The sequence below is a fragment of the Echeneis naucrates genome, chromosome 24, assembly GCF_900963305.1.
Source record: "Echeneis naucrates chromosome 24, fEcheNa1.1, whole genome shotgun sequence".
Classification (NCBI taxonomy): domain Eukaryota; kingdom Metazoa; phylum Chordata; class Actinopteri; order Carangiformes; family Echeneidae; genus Echeneis; species Echeneis naucrates.
Genome location: NC_042534.1, coordinates 7489774 through 7511378, shown reverse-complemented (window position 1 = coordinate 7511378; position 21605 = coordinate 7489774). Strand labels below are relative to the sequence as shown.

Below are 21605 nucleotides of genomic sequence, written 5' to 3'. Positions count from 1 at the left end.
CTCCATACACAAAGCTCAGTTTTTCACTTTATATTACTTGTGTGCTGCATAAACAAGTTAAATGTCATAAAAGACTTGGTAGGCATATTTTTTAAGCTTGCAGGAAGGTTGTTCTCCATTTAATACTCAGAAAATCTGTTCAGAAAATCCCATTACTTAAAATAAACACACATACACACACTGCTGTCAATCTCTTCATCTGACATTTGACAAGAAAGTGAATAGCTATCTTTCTCATAATAATCTCTCCTTTTCTAACCCTAACCATTGCCGTTCTGTTTATCCGCACATGCATCCGCTATGTGGCATGTTTAATGTGTCATCTGTGAAGACAGTTGGGAAAATACAGGTGTAAATTATTTGCATGATAGGAATTTTGTTTGAGTTCTTCCTCAAGTCAAGGTTAAGTAACAAAAGAAATTGTGCTCAAACAAGTTCTCTTTCACGGTGTCCATGTGTAGCCAAAATTGTTAGCTGGGGCTTATTCCAATAACACAAAAAGATGACTAGCACTTCCACTTGTATGAGTCATGAGAGCAAGAACCACAACAAGCCCTTCATCGCAGGTTTAGGTATATTATGCTGTGGCAATCCAGTTTACTAGTGTTGGATTTTGCATTGTGGCAAAAATGCAAAAACTTAACCTCTCAATGAAAACCTGCTTGTGAATTTTATCCATGCATAAGTCTTCGTGCACCACCTATAAATAACACCCACTGTGTCAAAAAGCGAATCTGGTGAATACATCAGAGAAGCTCTGAAGGTGTATTTTCTTGTATGTCCTTGACAGACACACAGACCTCTTGTTGCTAATTGTAATACGATGGAAGAGGGAATTGGCTACTATATAAAGTGTGGAAATGGTGTCAGTTCTTTTGGTTTGGTCATTGGACACAGACATGGCAAAGCTGTTGAAGTGAGCCAGTCAAGTTGGCAGAGTTGCCCCATTTCTTGCCACAGTTACTGGCTCACTCATGTACATGAATTATGCATATTGATAGATTCCCATCTGAAGCTGGAGGATGGGTTTTTTTTCCATGAGAATAAACAAGAGAAATTATACACCATGGAAGTATGCAACCAGTCTATAAATAGTACCTGTGCTTTTTTTTTTTTTTTTTTTTTTTCCTGAGGATGTAGTTGCATTTGTACAGGTCAGACTGTGATTTTCTCTTGAAGCCTCTGCATCGAGACATAACCAACACATTTCCAGGGTCCTGTCGCTGACTCATAGAGGGGGTCCCTTTAATCTCTTAAAGCATCTAGGAGAGGGTGGGTGATGTGGATGGGACTTCCATGGGGCCCAAAGATGGTGCTCTTCAGATTGGAGAACTGATACTGTTATTCTAACCAGTCAGTTTTGAGGCCCCTCATCGGAGGAGGATCTAACAATCTCCTATTTCATCTTTTAAAAAGGGCACCAGATGAATGACAGCAGAGAAATGAGTGGCATCTGCAGACGGACTGCTAGTCTGTCTCCCCTAAAAGCCTTCACAGGAAATCAATAGTGGTCTCCATAAGAATTAATCTGGGATCCACACTACTACCATGGCAAGCGGCCAGCTGAGTGATGTGTGCGGTTTAAACGGCCCCCGCATCCTGCCCGCTTATCTGTAGGTGTCCCGATGAGCGCTCGGCGTTCTGCTCATCTCGTCTGGCTGTTTTATTTCTTTCTTTCTTTATCCCCCCCTCCAGTATCCCAACCCTCCTCTTCCTCCCCCTCCTCCTCCTCCTCCTCCTCCTCCTCCCCTCCCTCTCCCCACTAAGTTCGATGCGATCGGCTCTGGGCCCTGCCGTGAGTTCTCGGTGCGGGCGACAGCGCTGCTGAACATGGCGTCAGACGGGATGATTTTAACGAACCACGACCACCAAATCCGGGTCGGAGTCTTGACAGGTAAAGGCGAGGAACTCCCATCCCTTCATTTTTTTTTTCTTCCACATTTCACTCACATTTCCGCGAATTCATCTCCGTGCGTGTCGGCTGGTTTTGCTTGGTGGCGGCGGCTCTCGGTCTCTCTGTCTCTGGCTTTTGCAGCCCGGCTGTTATATTTCCTCTCGATCCCTCCATCTCTCTGCTCCCGGTATGCATAAATATAGCCTACATGCTACATTACATCCAGCGCCTTATGCGGTGGCAGCGGCTCTGCATTGGTTTCTGTCCGCTCAATGTAGCCTAGATTTCCTGCCGAGCCATTTTCCCCGCTGAGGCAGAAGAGCTCAGTTTATGTGTATTGAATAATTCATGTCCCTCATCTGCGTGTCAGAGCTGAAAATTACAGCTGATCGTGTGTTGTGTCGCTGCTAAAGATGCCCGGGATATAGATTGCATTATTGACACCCAGCTGACCACAGCAATTTTTGAAGTGTTGCTCACGACAGTTGCAGCTGGAGGTGGATGTGGTGGTGTTGGTGGTGTTGGTGAGGAGGAGGAGGAGGAGGAGGATGATGATGATGAGCGCATCCTTGGCCTATTAAGAGCGCTGGACGATGTGAGAAAATCGTTGGAAATGAGTGTAAGACGTCGGATGTGGTTTATTTTGTGAATGACAGTGCGGACAGAGGAGTTTATATGATCGCGGCTCTGGCTCAGTTTGGCGGGGCTTGGGTAAATCCTCTTGACATTCCTCTAAATGCAACGCGATGACGGCGCGTCTCTCACTTACTGGCAACGTGATGCGCTTGCATACGATGTGCGGCTATGAGGCGACGGATGGTGTTAGATGTGGATGCTGCCTTCATCTTTTTCCTTCCAAGTGTGTGTGTGTGTGTGTGTGTGTGTGTGTATGTGTATGCGCGCGCGCTACCTACTGCTTTGTCATGTTTCTGATCGTCAACCATCACGAGAAGCAAATCCAGCGGTGGTTGTCATGACCAGAAAGTAAATGAAAGGATGTGTTTTTTTTTTTGACAGTGTGGAAGCAGGGTGGTGGTGTTGAGGTGCATGCATGTCCAGAGGATACCCCCCCCCCCCCCCCCCCAAGTCCATCCTGTGTGAGGCTGGGTCGATCAATATTTCATGATCTCTCACATACTGTGTCCCTCCGTGTGGAAATCCAGCACGGAGGTGGTTGGTAGGCGATGTGTAGTGATGGAGGAATGACTGTGTAGACCCCCCCCCCCCCCCCCCCCCCCGAAATCTGCCAGGGAAACCCCCACCACCAAACACAACACCAACACCACAACGGTCCGTCCTCTCCTTCCTCCTCCTCTTCCTCCACCTCCCGCTCGAAGAGAGGCAGAGAGAGAGAGAGTGCTGTCCGTGGTGCTGAAATCCAGCGTCACTCACAAATCAGTGCGGTACTGACCTTAGCACGGGAAATACTGCATCAGATAGATACACCCCGGCATGTAGAGGAGGATTCACTGCCTCTTCATCACCATATTTCAGGCCGACGTTACTGCATGAAACTTAAGAGAGTATGTGGAAGAACCAAGAAACTGATGAGGGAATAAACATGGTAGCCCATTTGCCTTGTGTGATGTTTGCCTAGTAATGAGAGGAGGAGGAGAGTGGAAAAAACCGACAGGCTTATTTGTCTTTCAATGCATTTGCGTGTATAGAATAGGAGGGCTCACACGGTCGGGGGAACAAAGCAGCAGAAAGGTGGGCTGAGGGGACTTGCAAGGTGGTGTTAAGTTGCCATATTTTACATGACCTTTAGCCTTTTAAGAATCTAATCACGGCAGGATTACTCAGGGCTTAACATCACTAAAGATGTGCTGTGTGATTCTCTCATTAGAGGGAAAAGGGGATGGGGACTGTTGTGATATGATGTATTTTGACAGCACAAACTCTCCTGCTGAGCTGCCAAGAGGAAGCAAGCTCCAAATATTCAGGTTGCTTGCATCTTTGATACAACGCAGAACCTTGTCACCACACCTCAGTCTTGTGCATCCACAGTGTTCAAGCCGTTAGTCTGCTGTGGTATGGGGTTTGTGTGAGCAGAATGCTAATGGAGTCCGAGGCAGTGCTCAATCTCCATCCCGGCCAGAGGTCAAAGGTCAGTCTTCCACTCCCTACATTCAGTCACTAGGGAACAGATGAGACCTTGGCTCACCCTCTCTCCATCACTTAACCCCACATCCCTCTAGACAGGTGACAGATCCCAGGGGACAGCTCTGTTTAGACCCTGGACAGACAGGGAGGTGTGGTTGATGTTTCCGTGTGTGTGTGTGTGTGAGAGAGATAATGTGTGAATTAAGAGATGCAGTTTATTTACATAATTGGGGTGAACAAACCGTCACTTGTCAAAGATGTCACCCTGAAAATGTGAGCTTTGGAGCAGATGAAAGCATCTCATGCTGTGCTCAGCCTTTTGTGATTTTTGTATTTGTGTTTTTACATTTATTTATTTTTTTCCATCTACCTGTGTATGTTTGTGCGTGCGTGTGTGTGTGTGCGTGCGTGCTTTGATGCATGAGTGCTAAGTGCCTGGTTTCTAGCGGTCAGTGTTTCTTCTGTTTAGCATGAGTTTTAATTGTCCTATGTCTCTCCCCGTGTTCGCCCCAGGGCCTCAGCAGTCAGCCAAACACTCACTAATTGTGCATGTCTGCAATGCTTGATGCAGGTGTGTTTGTGTGTGGCGAAGTTGTTATGATTTCAGGTAATCATGAATTATGGCCTCAAGAGTGCCAAAGACAAACTTTAGCATACAAACATATCCATTTTTAAACACTGCAAAATCACCTTTAGGGCTTTTTAAAGGTGAATTTTTTCATATAATTTTGATTTGCTTTTCAGAACTAGATTTTTCTAGAAAATTGTTGACCTAAATGAGGAATGTGCCAGGATGTGCCAACAAAAAATCTGGGCACCAATTAATGCATACACATCGGAGCAATGTACATTCGTGTGCAATGTGTGTGTTTGTGTGGGAGCCTTTTGCAAGTGCGGTATGTGTATATACATGTGACTCTGCTTTGCTCTTTGTCTTTGGGCACAAATACTGAGCTCTGGCTGAAAAACACAGCTTAGCAACTCCCCCTAGCCCCAAATATAGCTACTGTATGTATACCTCCCATGATCATACACCGTGAGAGAGGGAGACTGGCAAAGGGAGAGAGAGAGAGCAAGAGAGCTGTGCAAAACGCATTCAGTCGCTTTTAATCTGTAAAAAGCCCGTTGCAGCTGTATGTGTGGGATTGTACAGTTTTATTACGCACAGTGCTCCATGCATGGCACATGGATGCTTTCGGATGTGTGGCTTCATTCACTGCCCATAGAAAGCCCCATTGATGCTGGCTGCTGAGCATGTGTGGGTTAAGTCCAACCCTTCCTCAAAGAGATGTGGACACAAACTCTGAGCACAGAGCTTCCAATGAGGAGCTAGAGTAGGAAAGCTACATTCTGCGACAGAGAGCACAGATTTTCCCCTCTCTCCTCTCGCTCTCTCTGTCTCTCTTCCCCTATCTGTGCGTCTCTCTTTTCCTTTTTTCCCCCTTTTTTTTCTGTCTCCCTTGGTTGTAACAACTGAGAGAGGCTCGGGGATGTGTGGGCGGCTCTCCAAACTTACATGTCTATCTGAAAGACACGAATCGACAGCAGACAGGCTTCCCAAAACAACCACATTTAGATCGGTCTCTCAAGCTCTCTGTTGGGTAGAACTAATTCTGTGATTCCCTACAGAATGGGTAGAAGCTTTTTATTTTGGCATTGTGGTGGTCCATTTCTTTGTCATCTGTGGTCTACATTGTGTTGGGGTGTTAAAGACATGAAGTGTTGTCCTAGAAAGCAGCCAAAAAAAGGTTTCTGGAAAAGAAAAGCAACATTTTGGAAAAATAAACATACTGCAATTGATTTTAAACACATTATGTGTTGATAATGGCTCATATTGAAAGAATAAAGTTGAACAGTGACTTAAAACTAAATATGTGTATTCAAAAGTTTATCCTTTAGTGTAGATCAGATGTGTATCTCCGTGTGTGTGTCTGGATTTGCGAACATTTATGCGTGCTTGCTCATGTCTGCGCTTGTCTAGCTGTAGATAGGATAATAACTATTTAATCTGCTTTTCCACATGATTTAATCTCTGGAGTTGGTCCCAAGCTCACCTTAACAGCTCAGGCACTAAAGAGGCTCCCTCAAAAAACAGGAATCAAATCAGCCAAAGGCAGGCTGGCATGCCAGAGCACCTTGACCAAAAACTAGGAGACGGCATCATCAGTGTCTCCATCTGAGTGACGCAATCTATAAGCCAAGTGATTTATAATTGAAAGAGTCATAGATAACAATGTGACATCACATGTTGCTGAAGACATTGAAGTGTCTTTTTTTTTCGGTGTCTCTAATTTTTCCCACATCCTGCATTCTGTTCTTAGTAAGGAAGTTACCACATTTCCCAGAATACCTTTGTTGCACTGCATTTCGGTAGCTCTTCTGAGAGCAGAACTTAAAATGGAACCAGAGCTCCATTCAGTAAAAGAAACAAATCTCGTAGTGCAACACAGTGTGCAGCATCTCCAATGCTTGCAGTCCACTTTAATCAATAAGGCCTTTTTCAGAGAGATGACATATCATTGTTTCACTAAAGTGAAGCTTACTGTAGATTTCCTATCTAATAGAAATAAAAATGGTGCCTCCACCTTGGCAACTACATTGCAATAAATGCTACTATTTTTGCTTGTGGGAACCAGTGAGGGATTATACAGGATTATAGATTATAGATTATAGAATTTAAATTAATTACTGAAGATCTTGGTTTAAGGACAAAAAAGTATTTGTGACGCAGATTCAGGTAATTGTGTTCATCATCAAGCATATGCCTTAATGTTACCATGTTGTGATACGTATCAATACAGGAAAAAGACACAAATGTCTCAGAAACATCCACTCAAACTCAGTGGCAGCATTTCATGTCACATGATAACATGTTTTGATGTTTAATATTCTTACTCAGAGGTCTGATCTTGAACCACACAGATTGCGAAATTAGACAGGGGTCTCTTGTTTAAAGACACAGTCCCACCTGCATATTTGTGAGGGAAGAGCCAGCTCCCTGATGGCCACCAGTCTGTCTGAGCTCCCATTAGCATCATAACGCTATTATTCCTATACATTTTCCACTCCACTGACGCTGAGACAGGCAAACGTAATATCCTGACACAGTTGACATCATGACTGGATAACAAAAACACAAAATGGATGTTAACATTCGGTTCACTAGCGATATAGAGATACGTGGTTTGGATGGGAATCAGAGAGCCCCCAGGCATGTGTCTACCCAGTAGCATGATTTTATTCCTCTTTTTTTCCTGCTTTGACCTGACTCTGTGTCTGTCTATGGTTGAATCATCTCTAAGCTGCTACTGGGGTGTTCCCTTGCAACGATATGCGGGCATCTGTTCAACAATATGCTTGTTTAAGAGCGATACATTTGGAAGTGAAACCTTAAATAGGGGGAAAGCACACATGAATTAGACATACACTTATTTCTTATCCAATACATTTTTTAAAATCATTTTGAAAGCCAAATTTGGCATTTACTTTTGCTTTTTTGCAGGCCTTAATGGTTTTTACCTGCATCAACAATGTCAGCTTTTAACAGGCCATAAAATTGAAAATGTTAATAGTATTGTAATCCTGAGGCCCAAAAAAGAGATGTCGTTGACATTGTTAGAGAATACACAAAAGCCTGGGTGATTTGTGCACCATTACTTTGACTCTTGAAATATCTGAGTTCTGTGTTCACATGTGATCCAACAAGGATTTATCTTTTGTATGGGTGGGGCTCCCACTGTTTGAGCTAAACCACAGACTGACTCTTCTCCCACTGGTTCTCTCTCTTTCTCTTTGCATCACACACACTTGCGCACGCTCAGGCACACACACACACACACACACACACACACACACACACACAAAGCTGTCACAGTGGACAGCAGTAAGGCAGGCAGACCATATGACCAGAATAGACAATACGGGATCAGGGACACGCACACAGAATGCGAATTAAGTCTTCGCTGCAAAGGAATTATTTTCAGCATCCAGTAGTGGGGAGTAGAGACTGTGCTGAGGGGGGGGGTGACTCTCCTCCTTTGCACACACCCCTCACTCTCTCACTCTCTCTGTCTCTGCTTTCATAGCCCATGGAAATAATCCTCCCTCACTGTAAATAGTCTTTAATTGGGATGAAAGTTGGAACAAGAGGCAGACAGTATTTGGCGAACAAGGAGCAGAGTCTCCTCCGCTCTCGTACATTCTTGTCAAACCTCCAGAGAAAAGCTCCATTGGGGCTGCCTGGAAAGCTATTCCCAGTCTGGATGCGTAGGTGGAGGAGAGTTGGTCGGTTCCCACTCCCTCCTGGCCTAAAGCGGTGTTACAGTCTGCCATTCATTTGAGGTGATAATCACAGGACGCTAGCATAACCCCCCCCCCCCCCCCCCCCCCCCCCCAAAAAAGGGGAAGATTGCACACTCTATTTTTTTGGAGTAAGTAACGGAGCAAGAGAAATGCCGCTGCTTTTTAGTGTCAGCAGTTATCTTATTTTGACAGAAAAACTGGCATTGGACACGCAGTGCTCAAAGCTATTGTTTTCTATTTTTGCATCAGTGATAAACAGGAAAGACTGTTCTGAAATGAGTTGTAACCCCCTCTGGCAAGCTGCTGATGGGTGGAGAGGTAGTTACGTCCAACCTGTTTACGTATAAATGATTTATATGTACAACTTCTTTCTACAGCTGAAAAGCTATTGAGAAGTAAAATATGTGTGACTGTGGATTTACCTCCTTCATAATGAGGAGTCTCTTTTTCTCTTTTGAAAGTAATAGTAATCCTAAAATATCTAAAGGACCTTGGAATGGAGGTTTCAGGCTCCTGTGCCCTTTGCTGTGTGATTTACACATATCACCTACTGCATGTAGTTAGTCTCCAACTACATGAACATGGGACGTTTCAGGTATCGATTACGGTGAGTGTGTCAGGCTGTGTCAGACACACCTTATGATGTCACAAAAGTCAGTTGTTTTTTTTTTTTTTTTTGGAAAAATGTTGATTGTGTTTTTAAGCTTTGTAAACGAGAACATGACTTTTATTTCTATAACTATGCTTTGTTCCACGGTGTCATTTTTTTAATGTCGCTGACAAAGATGGACATTTTTTAATTCTCCTCAGAGTAGCATTAAATGTACTTCTTTAGAAAAGTAACAACAGCTAATATGCACACTGCATGGTCATTAGGCCGCCTCATAGTTTTCCAGAAGTTCCAGATGCTTTCTGGTTGGTGGACAGTAACAGAAACACAGGGCCCTTTAAAAAAAAAAAAAAAAAATTCAGCTGCTTCTTCCATAATACTTAAAAGATAGTCGTTTTGGATTCTAGCAAAGCCATTACCTGTGTGAACTTTTCCTCCATGTGCATTCAGTAAATAGTTTGGGTTTCAATTCATGGCTTTTCTCCAGGAACAGGACGCATAAAATTCTACATTGAAATAAAGCTGTTTTTCTTCTGGCACAAGGTTTGCAGAGCTAGTTTGTGGTTTTCCAAATCTTTAATTCTCTTTGTTGTACAGCATCTATTCAGTGTTAAAATGAAATCACATCATTTATGGTTCTATACAGAATTGAATCTTTCATTGGGAAACTGAAACTACGCAGCACCAACAGTGACATTTCAAGAATGTTTTACTTTCAAGACAAGATGTTTCTACTCCGGGGAGACAGTGTTGAGGTCTTCCATCGCTCCTTCACTCGGGTGGCTCTGTTGCGATAACCTGTGCAAAGAGAGAATCGGTTGAGTGATGGTGATAGAGATGGGGATAAAAGATACAGCGGTTGATTTTAACTGATGAGTCACTATTGTGGTCTGCTGCCACTGAATGCCGTGTTCTGGCTTGAGGTGTTAATTAGGAATTGAAGGGACAGACTGAGCAAAGGATGCAGGAGGATAACACAGTGGAAAAAAAGAAGAAAACAGGTAATTGATTCATCAATGGCCTCGTGTGCTGCTGTGCTGCCTCGCGTCTTTATCAGTCCTCATCTTATAGGTGTCTGAAACGTACACCTCTTTCATGTTTCTCTCAGGAGAGTCGTCCAGCAGCCAGCAGCCAGCATGATTCTGATGTCACAGGGGGCCTCTCATTCAGAGCAAGTGGCTACAGCAGCTATGTAAACAGTCTCAGGATCACCTTGCCTTTAACCCTTCTACACTGAAGATTCATATTGTCCACTTGGACTTTTGGCTTATTTTAACCTTAACCCTAACCCTAACCCTGTGAGTAAGTGCTTTTTGCCCATTTTTCCAGAACCCTTAGAACCTTCAATATCCAGCAGTTTACAGTATGTCAAAATAATGTATTAATGATTACAAATGAAGGAACAGATTTGGCAATTTCCAGCAACAGAATGAGTGGAATTACCGTAATGACGCTATATTGGCTGTAACTTCTCAGCTGGCATGTCCCACGATAGAGCAAACATTCGCAAACTTGCAGTAATTCAGAGTGGGGTGGCCACCGGTGACACACTCTGTTTAGAAGACTTAAAATGTTTCACCACACAAATGACAAAAAATCTAAATGACCACTTTGTTTACTGAAATGGGTTTCACCTGGTTGCTGTTACAGTGGACATAAAAGATTTCTATAGGAATTAATCAGATACATGAAACTTTCTTGGAGATTTAGAATAATAAAGCAATCTGAATTTGTTTTAAAGATACATCCTGCCGGTTAACATTTTGCTTATTGCAGATCCACTTGTTTGTTGTTTCCTGCCAACCACCTGTTTAATGAACATGTTTCATGGTTAGATTGCTACACAGAATTACTAAGATTGTTTCCAAATTCATTCTGTTTACTATATAGTACATTGCATTAATTGAAATGCTGAGAAAAATTCAGTTTCTAAAGCAATGAGCCACAAGTTACAGGTGGGGAAAAATATGGTTGTGTGATTCTACAGCTGTTAGTGATGATATAAAATGGTGATTAATGTCTGACATCTCCCTTTACTGCTCAGTATTGTAGAGTATTGAGCAACTGTTAAATAATAAATTGTGGTTATGAGCAGAGGGTGTCTTCTGATCTACCTTTATCTACCTTATTAGAGCACTTTCAAACGTTAAAGGACCTATCTGTAAGGTTTGCTCATGCTACTTTACTAACAGGACTGAGAACCTCACATTTGTAAAAAGTCCTCTGTGATTCTGAAAGACAAGTCTGAGGAAAATTACTAAAATGCATCACTTGGGTTGGAGTTTGGAGGATGTGGGGCCCTTACCAGGCCGGATGAGGTAATCAAGCTACATTGTAGCTAATCAAAGGAAGGAATGGCAATGCTAATCACTGAAGTACATATTTACTGATCTTAATTAGGTTTTTGTCTATTCATTTCTGAAAATTTAAGGGTAATTGATATCACATTGTTACAGCGAAATTTAGAAATAAACCCAATGAAAATGTGGCTAAATAATAGATTGAAACCTTTTAGACCACATGGCAATGGTTTCTCTCCCCTCCTCTTAAAGAAGGGGGTATGGGGGACCTGAGACACAAGGCTGCTAAGATTTTCTATGTAGTGCAGGAGCACTTAAATCCACTTCACTACAAAAAGAGATAGGAAACCTCATTTATGTCAACATCACTCAGTTTTCAGTATTTTGACATTTTGTTTCCGATTGCCAAACAGAGAAACAAAGGGGTGTCGTTTGAAAAGGGTCAAGGTGGAATACAAAAGACAGAACACGCAGCAGCTTATGACAAGTAAACACAAGTGTAAAAAAATTTTCCCTGAAAGGTGTGTACATGTTTGCAAAACATCTGCTCTTTATTATCCATACATACATTAATATAACAGCCAATAGGAAAGCTGGAGGTTTGTAACCTTCACTGCACAGAAGTTAGCGTGTTAACAGTCAGCTGTTTATTAAATCAAAGATTAGCAGCTCCACTAAGAAGGTGGAAAAAGCTGTGGTTGAAAAGAGGCGTACCTCTGTGTGACTCCTGGCTGTTACCATTGGCAACGACCCTTTTGCTCCTTGACACACTGCCAACATATCCACTGCTTGTCACTTGAAACCTCCTCCCACCATCCATTACTCCCTCCTGCCTGAGGCTACAGGACCAGCGACGTGGAGGTGCGACGCATTGATTGATTTGCCCAACGCACGCTTCTGGGATCCATTGTCATCTGAATTGGGGTGAAATACTTTTATTTCTGAGCCAGAAGATGCAAAAGTGACAAACTGAGACGAAAAGTGGGGAGGACTGGCCACAGTTGATGTTTCTCTTTGATGGTTCTCAATTAGAAAGGCTTTTCCCTGCAGTGTTTACAGTTACGATGGAGCGGACTCTGTGATGGCATTCATATTTGACAGTAATTATATCAGCCATCGGTTTCCATCATCATCATCAGTTTCATTAATCAATTCCATAGTAATGAAAACTGGAATTTAATTTGTCATAGGACTTGGGACTTAATGTAATGCATTCATATCACTTTTTTTTTTTTTTTGTCTCAAGCCATCTTCCTTTTTTCCCTAGCTATTTTTGTCACCGTCTCCTCACCTTTTCCTCTTTTTCTCAGTCCACCTTTCTCACTTTTTTTTTTTTTTATATAATAAAAAATATTAAATATACTTCTACTGGCTGTCTGCACTGAACTCACTCTATCTCTCTGGCAAAGTGACGGAGTGAACAGTATGTGGGGGGCATGTACGTGTGAATAATAGAGGAGGCCAGAATTTTCCTAACAAGGTGTGTTTGATGGCTGGCCGGTGTGTGTGTCACAGGCCGTGTGTGTGTGGTCAGTGTGTTTCCCCATTCTCCTCCATTATTGAGTGTCATGCTTTTTCCATTTCTACCACAAAACCCTTTCAGATCATAACACTTGGGAATCAAATGTTAATAGACACCTGTCCACACACACCTGTACACACAACACAGCCACAATGCTCAACACATACATGCAAGAACCAGTTTGACTGGCATGAGTTGGCATGACTTGACAGCTTTGCTGCCCTTATGCATCATTTATGGCCTTACAACAGACATGACTGGTGGCCTTTCAATCTCAGCACAAGGCTGTTTACATTTGAAAGAGTGTGTCAGGGAGTTTCTCTGTTCTGCTTCATTGCCACACCTGCTCTTTTTCCACCCTCTCCTATTGTGGCAGCAGATTTATGGAAAGAAATTAGTCTCAATACTAGTGACCCACTTGGAGATTCACAGAAAAAGCTGTACGTCCAAGCGGGGCTATCAGCACCTAAATGCGACAAGAAAAATTATAAATGCCAGCTATTACTAGCTACACATATATCAGGATTGGTGCTGTTCTTTGTTATATTGTAAACTGAATAGAAGCAATTAAAAAGGATCATGTTGATGTTGGGGAAATGGTAATTAAAAGATTTTAAAGGAGCGAGAAACAGAGTGGAAGTGATACAAAACAAAAATCATCAGATGGACACAAACCTTCATATAAACACCTGCAGGTTTCCCCAAACAAGTTAGTGACAATAACCAAGATAAAAATAAACGTGTTGCAGCCTAGTGGGTTGGATGATGCATTTATGATCCCCATATTTTTCTGTTCACGTTGATTGTTTCCAGTTGAAAAGTGATTTCTCAAATTTAATCAATAATTAAATTTAATTTTACAAATCTAGTCATAGGCTTCAATTCCAGCTCCACAACATGACTGTCAAACTGATCACTGAAACACTCCTTGAATGCTCTGACTCCTCCAGGGGCTTCCCTCTTGGTTGCCCTTGCACTGACATGTACATGTATGTGTGTCTCAGGGGGGTAAGTGATGAGATGTGTGAAATATGGCAAGTGAAGCACTCTATTAGCTTCCCCCTATCTCCAGGCTTTCCTTCCACCCTGTAGTCCAGGCTTAGATACACAGAGATATCGCTGATGTGTTGCTGGGACTGACTTAAATGTTTTGAGGTTTTTAGACTTTAAACAGCCAAACTGGAGCCAAACACCCACCATGAAGAAGAGGAAGAGCTGAAACTCCTGCAATAACCTCAGCAAGCATTAGTCTTGAGAAGAAGGACAAGTTTCCTACTGACTCTGTCGGTGTGTGTCTGTGTGTGTGTACGCGTTTGTGTGCTTGCATGCATGTTTGTGTGTGTACATGTGTGAGCTCTGACAGTGGGAAGCTGCAATATAATTGCAGACACTGTCCAGAGGATTGAATGTAATGAAGGTAGCTGCTTACAGGCTGCTTCATTAGTACAGCTGGTCCTGGCGCACTCCCTGACTGTGTGTGTGTGTGTGTGTGTGTGTATGTGGGGGGGGGGGATGTTAAACTATGCATCCTGGGAAATAAGGAGAGTCGAATGGGTCGCGCAAACACACATATACACAAACACACGCACACGTGTTATTACCACCCACGCATGCACACATTAACAAATACATCAACAAGCCGTGGCAGTGTGTGAAACGTGTTGATTGTCTTTGTGCGTTTGCTATGTAGTTAAGGTATGTCTCTCTCACATGTCGGGCTTTGTCCACATTTACACAATACTGGATTTCTGAGGTCATGCAGGTTGTATTGAGATTTAATGAGATTAAGAAGGAAGGGTAGAAACTAACAATCACTTTTATTATTCAGTTGATTATTTCTAAAATGGACTGATTAATTGGTTTGTCTATGACAATGTCCATCACATTTCTTCAGAGCCAAAGGTGACAATTTCTAATTTCTTGGTTTCTGTTCAACCAACAGTTCATAACCCACAGATATTCAATTTACAATTTGCTGGTCCATTCAGTCTGGGCCTGCCAGTTGATAAAATGTGTATCACACATTACTTTTACCAAAAAGTTCATCTGAGAATGTCCTCCCAGAAGGAACGGTAGCATTAGTCATTTCTGCCAGTGTCACGACGACACATTTATTTACTCTCAAGGGATACAGCTATCGAGCAGCTGGAGTAATTCTGATGGAAGCAGAGGAGGATATGACCTATCAGACCAAAGTTAGCACAGAGAGATGATGACTGTTAACTATTTATTTATTATTGTCACCTTGAAGATTGCTGATTCTTTTAGATTTAACCAAAAACATAGTTCTAACTAAGTTGTTTTTGCACCCCCAAACAAATGTGCATGGCCAACAACTCTCTTCACTGTTCATTTCTGAGGAGTTTTAGTACAGAGAATCACATTTGAATTAGCTGACTGGTTACAGCTTCCTTCATGCTTTCCAGTCACTTGCTCATTTGTCAGCATTTTGACAACCTGACATTTCTCTGCTGGTACATTTGTGCCAGTGTTTGCTGCCACAACTCCAGTCAGCGCTCTGAACTCGTCTTTCCCCGCTGTTTGGAGTTGTCACTTTGACTAAGAGTTGATGTTCAGGTAAGTGCTTTTAAGGAGGGATTGGTTATCCCACCAGAATCATCATTGCTGCCTGGATTCTTTGCGAGCTCTTTAAATGGTTACCTCCTTGACAAAAGTGTTTTCAACCATATATGACAGGGTTTAATTTGGGCACTGTAAGGCATTCAACTTTTCATTTTTGACAAATGCCTTTCTCTTACTGATGGGGGTGTCGTTGTCGACCTTCAGGTGACAGCAGCAGGAAGTTCCCTCTCCTCTAAGAGGAGTTGAACAAACCTTTAGCTCAATGCTGCCTCGTGCACTGTCACATAGCTTTGAGTGATGCAGAGTTCCACTTTGCTTTGTTCCATTGATTTCATAATGATTGTTGGCACAATGTGCTAAAGCTGCCACTGTGCTGATCAGGCTTTTGTTTTGCCTTTTCAGAAGCGTGGCTGGCATGAAATGGGATTTGTTGGCAGAAAACTGTGGCTGGTCATGGGGAGGTCAGCCGGTAGACCAGACGATGCGGAGGCTGCCATCTTCGCCACATGGGGACCCTGTGGAGATGCAGTTTAGATTAACTTTCCACTTAGTGAACAATGTGTCACTTACAATATGGCAGAGTGTCCTGCTCCAGAAATCAGCTTGACAGCTGTACCTCTTAAGACGTATTGTTTCCAGTCAGGGTTGATGCTTTAGATGTTCATTTGCCTTGTCTGTGAAATCGTTCTCATGGTCAGCTTTAATGTGGTTCTTAACTTTGATCAAAAACCTGACATTGATTCCGAACGGCCATATGCCAGCCTTAGCTTGGCCCGTAAGTGTGACTGCAGTCACACCATAAACACTGACCTCAGTCTATCACTTTCTCTGCCTCTGGTCCTCACTCCCATTCTTCCCACAAGAGGAAGATCACAGAGGTTTGGGGGAGAATAGTCCTCTATAAAGACTGATCAATGCCTGATCTGATTAGGCCTCAGCACATATGTTCCACTACCAACCCTAAAATCCAACAGATAGAGAGCCACATTTCTAATGTTAGCCAAAACTTTCTGTTTCAGAGCTGTCTTATCGAGTGTCATGAAGTGAATGAGCTGAGTGTTTCCCATGCAGAGTCACACAGTTTCCCCAAGCATGCATACACTCCAATGTGCAGCTAAGCTGCGTTTGAACTGGTGCAGCACTGGGTTTCCCTGCATCATCAGTTTGAGATGGAAGCAGGACGAAGGGATATGGGAGAGGTGGGGAAGCCTCTCATAGGAGGTATCAGAAGTGCGCAGCTACACTGATGCCAGCGTAAGCACATTTCAATTGAAATCAATACAAATGCTCTCGAGCTCATTTCGGTTTTGACAAGACCTAGCTTACTAATGGAGCAGCCACAGATAACACACACCGAAGTTGAGGGAGCCTGTCAGTCATGTCTGAATTCATTCATTTGTATCACTGTCAGCCTGTACCATGTAGTCATGTAAGGAGTGTAGTCTTCTTCCACCCTGCAGTAAAGGTTACATTCAATAATCCAGATTCACACCCCATTCGATTTCAATCTGCTTTACGCCATTGAAATGTAAGTTTGTAACAACTGGTTTCATTTTCACATTTAACTATGGTATTTGCAAATCTCTCACTAGTAATAAAGAATGAGCAATGTGGAAAGCGTCAATACAGCAGCCTTCTCTTGTTCAAAATAATATATGTCGCTAGTACTACAGTACATTAAATAAAAACTAATTAATGTTAATTGTATAGAAGCTGAAATGAAACTCGTGCCTGTTGTTTGGAAGCCAGTAGAATATCTATACTCAGCCAACGACAGTAAGACCTATCACTCTGCAACAGCTGCAGTTTTTGTAGCTCAACAGAACCTTCTGAATTGTGGCCAAGTCAGAAGAATTTAAAATCCAAACTTTCTTTTTGCCTATAGAATCAATAATTTCACCATGTTACGCAATATCTCCTTTATTTAAGTTGAGTTGCTTGTTGGTACTGAGGTTTAAAAGTAAGTAAGCCGCACCTGTAATGTCAATGGGTCAAATGCGTTTAAATCAGCCCTTTGCATCTTATGCTGTTAATGTCGTTTTCAGGTTGTGAACATTAAAAAGGCTGCAAGTAATGTTGATAGGTGAATAAGGTGCCCTTGGCTCAGGATAAGAAATTTTCATGTTGTGGGTTTGCAAATCTTTAGTTACTGGTAAATTTTGAAAGCTACATCTAATTAAATTCAGCCGGGGACATTTGAAATGATTAGGATTTTTTCAAACACTGTGGAAAGACAAAAACATAATTATTAAAATGTTTTGTTTTTTTTTTAATGCTACTTACTGCACTTGGCAAAAGAAAAGGCAAATCCCAGCATGACTAGATCCTTTAATCATTTTGCAAATTATATCCAATATCTATGTACTCAGGTGGCTCATGTGCATCCATACAAAGATCCACTGTAGCATCATCATCACCTATCTGCTTCTTCTTCTCCTACATCATCTTCTGATTCTAAACTCTTTTTTTTTTTTTTCATTTTCACCACCTGGTGCCTATTTAGTTATATGCTATTAGTCAAGTGGCACCTCTATCTCACGCGCACAGATACTTCAAATGGCATCCACTATGGCTTTCATAGTAAACTGCACTAGATGAATGACTGCACTCATGCGTTGCACATACAGTACAAATAGTCGTGTGCTCAGAAAATACACAGCACACATTTAGTTTGTGTGCATGTATGTGTAAACAGCTGTTGGAAATGCCACGGAGAGCTGGCTTTGCCTTGGGCCCTCTGCCATTGAAATGTCATGCAACATGGGGGGACAAGCTGTGATACCTCATCCACCCATAACTGCATAAGCCGCCTCAACCTTCGCATGCTGCCTGCACACACTTCTGAATGGCTATATGATAATGCCGCACTGAGCCACAGACACATTCATCACACCCGTTGTCATTAGAAACAAGCCTCATTATACTTGGAGCCTGTGATTTATGATAAATATTCACAAGTGGTGTGGCGCATCATCAAACCCCTCCAATGCATTGATTCCATTGAACAAGAATAGCGGTGAAGGGAAAGAAGACAGGGTGGGGAGGCTGTTGAGGGGAAAATCTGTGATTGGGGGTGGTGTTGGAGCTGCAGGAGCATTTTGGTCATGGCGTGGGAAATGAGATGAAGGAGAAGTAAAGTCGAAAGAGGGGTGTAGGGTGCCACGTTCAAGGTCCCTGTTTTTCCTTGGGCAGTAAGTTGTCTCTGGAACTTCTCAACATGGCTTCATTAGTAACTGTCTTTTCAATATTTATTACAGTGTTAATAAAACATCAATACACAAAGCCTTTGTGGGGAGCTGCAGTCTAAGGCTTTTCACTGATATTTGGATGATAAAGAGAGGTTCAGGTGAGTACTATGTATGCGATGTGACTAAGAGTAGGCTGACTAAAAGCAGATGGAGGATAGTTTTTGGACGTGCAGCACATTATGAAAGGAAGCTTATGTCACACCCAGAGCAGGGGAAAGCACTGTTTCCAAATGGTGACTTGTGCCACTGATTGTGTGTGGGATGACGGTGGTTTTTGTGTGTATCGTTAGGTCTTGTGCCAGGAACTACTGTAAGTATACTGGTGTTGGAGTTCAGCCTCTCGTGTTTAATTTATTCTAGTGCAAAGTGACAGTAAGGGCAGACCTCCAGAGTTGGGGCGAATCCTCAGTGTCAGCAAAACCTTTCCCCCTGTTCCTACATTTTATGTCATACGCAGGACTCAAACTTTTCATTGTCATCGTTATCATGGATTCACCTAACCCTTTTGAGTCAAAACTGATTTCCAGAGCCAAATGTGATACATTTCTTCAGTTTCTTATTTTGTGCAGTGAGCAGGCCAAAGCCCAAAGATATTCCATTTATCACCATTCAAAACTGAGAAATGCAGAAGCACCCTAGTCTCACTGGCACTACTGAGGTGCCCTTGAGCACTCCAAACTGCTCCAGCAGCTGCTCAGTACCCAGAAGACTAGATTGTGATCATGCTGGGCAGCTTCCAAGTGCAAATTTGTGTGAGCTGGGTGTTGCTGATACACAGCCTTGTGTTGCAGTCAGTGAACTCAAACAGGAACTGATGAGTGTTCGATGTTTTCGCATAATGATTTTCTAAAAGTTATTGTCAGTCAGCTCTCTGTTGTTTGACAGATTGATTAAGTGACTAATTGTTTTAGCATTGCTCCTACAGACTGTAATGTCCCTGCATTTCCCATATATACCTTCAAAGGCCTGATAAGGCCTGTGCATGTACATATATGGTAGCAACATGGAGTCATGCACGTTTAAATCTACTGAGAATATATTGCATTTACAGTCAATCTGAAAAACAGTGTCTGTAGCTGCCTATGGAAATGTAATCTGTGCACTTCAGCCACAATTCTTAGTCACAAAAAAAAAAAAAAAAAAAATCTAATCCATGAAGTTCGTAGGTCACCTAATTGAACGTCTTCTTTCTATCTCAAGCTGTTCGTCAAAAAGCTCCACATAAGCCATTTGCCAGCACAGGAAATGTGCAGCAGCAGCCGCAGCAGCCCTTTCCTCAGCCAGTTGTCGACTAGTCCGCCAACTAGGTCTAACTGTTCTGTGTCCTGAGATCCGATCACAATCTGGACAGAGGATTGAGAACACTCATTAGGCGTTAATGCAGACGCCCGTGAGCATGCCATTATTCAGATAATGTGTCAAGATGAAGATTGCATGTTAATACCAGGTGTAAATGAGTTATTAATGATTCTGTCTTGTTACATGTCTTCATTTCTGACCTTTAGTCCTCTGCTCTCTGTGATAAATTTCCCTTCAAGTTTTACCCCAATGGATACAAACTAGAATCAATAATGCTACTACAGAGACTGAAGCTGTTTCTATCAGAGCTCTCTTTTTACATGCTTCCACCACTAATTTCCCCATCTTCCCATTTTACTGAATTACTCTGTTCCCCATCGTGCTCTCTCTCTTTCTGGCCCGTCTTTCTGCCCTCCCTTTGCCTTCAGAGTGTTTTCACCACACCTCCCCTCTCCCCTCGTCTCCGTGCCCCCTCTTCTCTCCTCCAGTGTGAATTGCTTTCTTAATCCTGTCAGGGTTAGGCTCCAGCTCACACTCCCTCAACTCCTCATGTCCATCCTACCACCTCTCATCCTCCTCCTATACTCAGCCAAGGATGGTGCTGCCTTTTGGAGGGGGGTTGGGTGGGGTGTGTGTCTGCCTGCCTGTCTGCCTAGGACACAGCTGTGAAGATCAGAGCTGTCTCGCTGTCTTTCTTTCTTTGCACATCTGGTGTGTGTGGGGAGGGGTGGAGGGGGTTGGCCGGGCTGTGCCATGTTGTGCTGTGTTGTTTTGTCCTTGGCTCAGCATGGTTGCCGGATTTTGGACTGGCTACGCTGGAGTAGGTTTGGATTTGACGTGTGGATTGGCCGACTGCTGTACCCACACAGATGAGCTTGGCTTCTCTGGCTTAGTAAGCAATGGTTATTAAGCCGTTAGTCATTATTAGCTGCAGTATTAGTATAGGCCCATTACATGTTATATATTTTTGGGCTGTTTCCCCTCCGTAGTGTTCTTCACTGGCTGGCTCGGCAGTAGCAGGTGGAGTGTCGCACTCCCTGCATTATGTAACTTCACCCCAATTTAGATTCAACTTAAAAAAAATGAAAATCAAGCTGCTGGTTGGCTCCTTTCCCCATGGATATAAATAGCATTTTCAAATCTTATCTAGAAAAGTGTTGTAGAGGGGAGATGCTTTGAAATGCAGCCCGACGATTAGGATCCCATTGTTCCGCTCCACACCCCCTCCATTCTCCTGGCTGCTTACAGTAAGCCTGAGGATCTGCGTGTATGTGCCTGAGTGTGTGGCTCAGCACATGTGCATGCATTCATCTGCATCACAGTGTGATTGAGATAGTGGCTAATGGTAATATAGCAACTGCATGTGCATGGTTTTAGAGAGTTTGGGACTAACTTGAGCATATTTGTGCATGTGTGCGTGTGTTGCTGCTGGGTGTGTCTTTGATGATGGATGTTGTGCTTCCTCTGCTTACCCCGGTGCTCCTCTCAGAATTAACAAGGTTGCTAAGATACAGTGGGTTTATATTAGATTAGGTTATCCGCTGTTATTTCTGTTACTATAATTTACCCAGCCCTGTGAAGCCTTTATTAATTTGAAAATTTACCCTGCCATGGAATGAAGACGCTGGTATTTGTGCACCACTGCTCATCTCCTCTCCTCTACTCTCTGGCTAGGACGGGATTGTAGTACCAAAAGCCCCCTAGTCAGATGTCTACCCTACCCCATTACAATCTGGAGGCGGAT

At 42.9% G+C, this 21605-nt stretch overlaps 1 protein-coding gene across 2 annotated transcripts in view; it reads left to right on the top strand.

Annotated features, from left to right (window-relative positions):
- The first annotated feature begins 1805 nt into the window (after positions 1-1805).
- The window catches only part of gphnb (gephyrin b), an 80023-nt gene continuing 60223 nt past the window's right edge, over positions 1806-21605 (top strand). For both annotated transcript variants that reach the window (XM_029496020.1, XM_029496019.1), the window contains exon 1: positions 1806-1894. In XM_029496020.1, the coding sequence (XP_029351880.1) occupies positions 1831-1894 (64 nt within the window). In that variant the 5' untranslated portion in view covers positions 1806-1830. The remainder of the gene's footprint in view (positions 1895-21605) is intronic.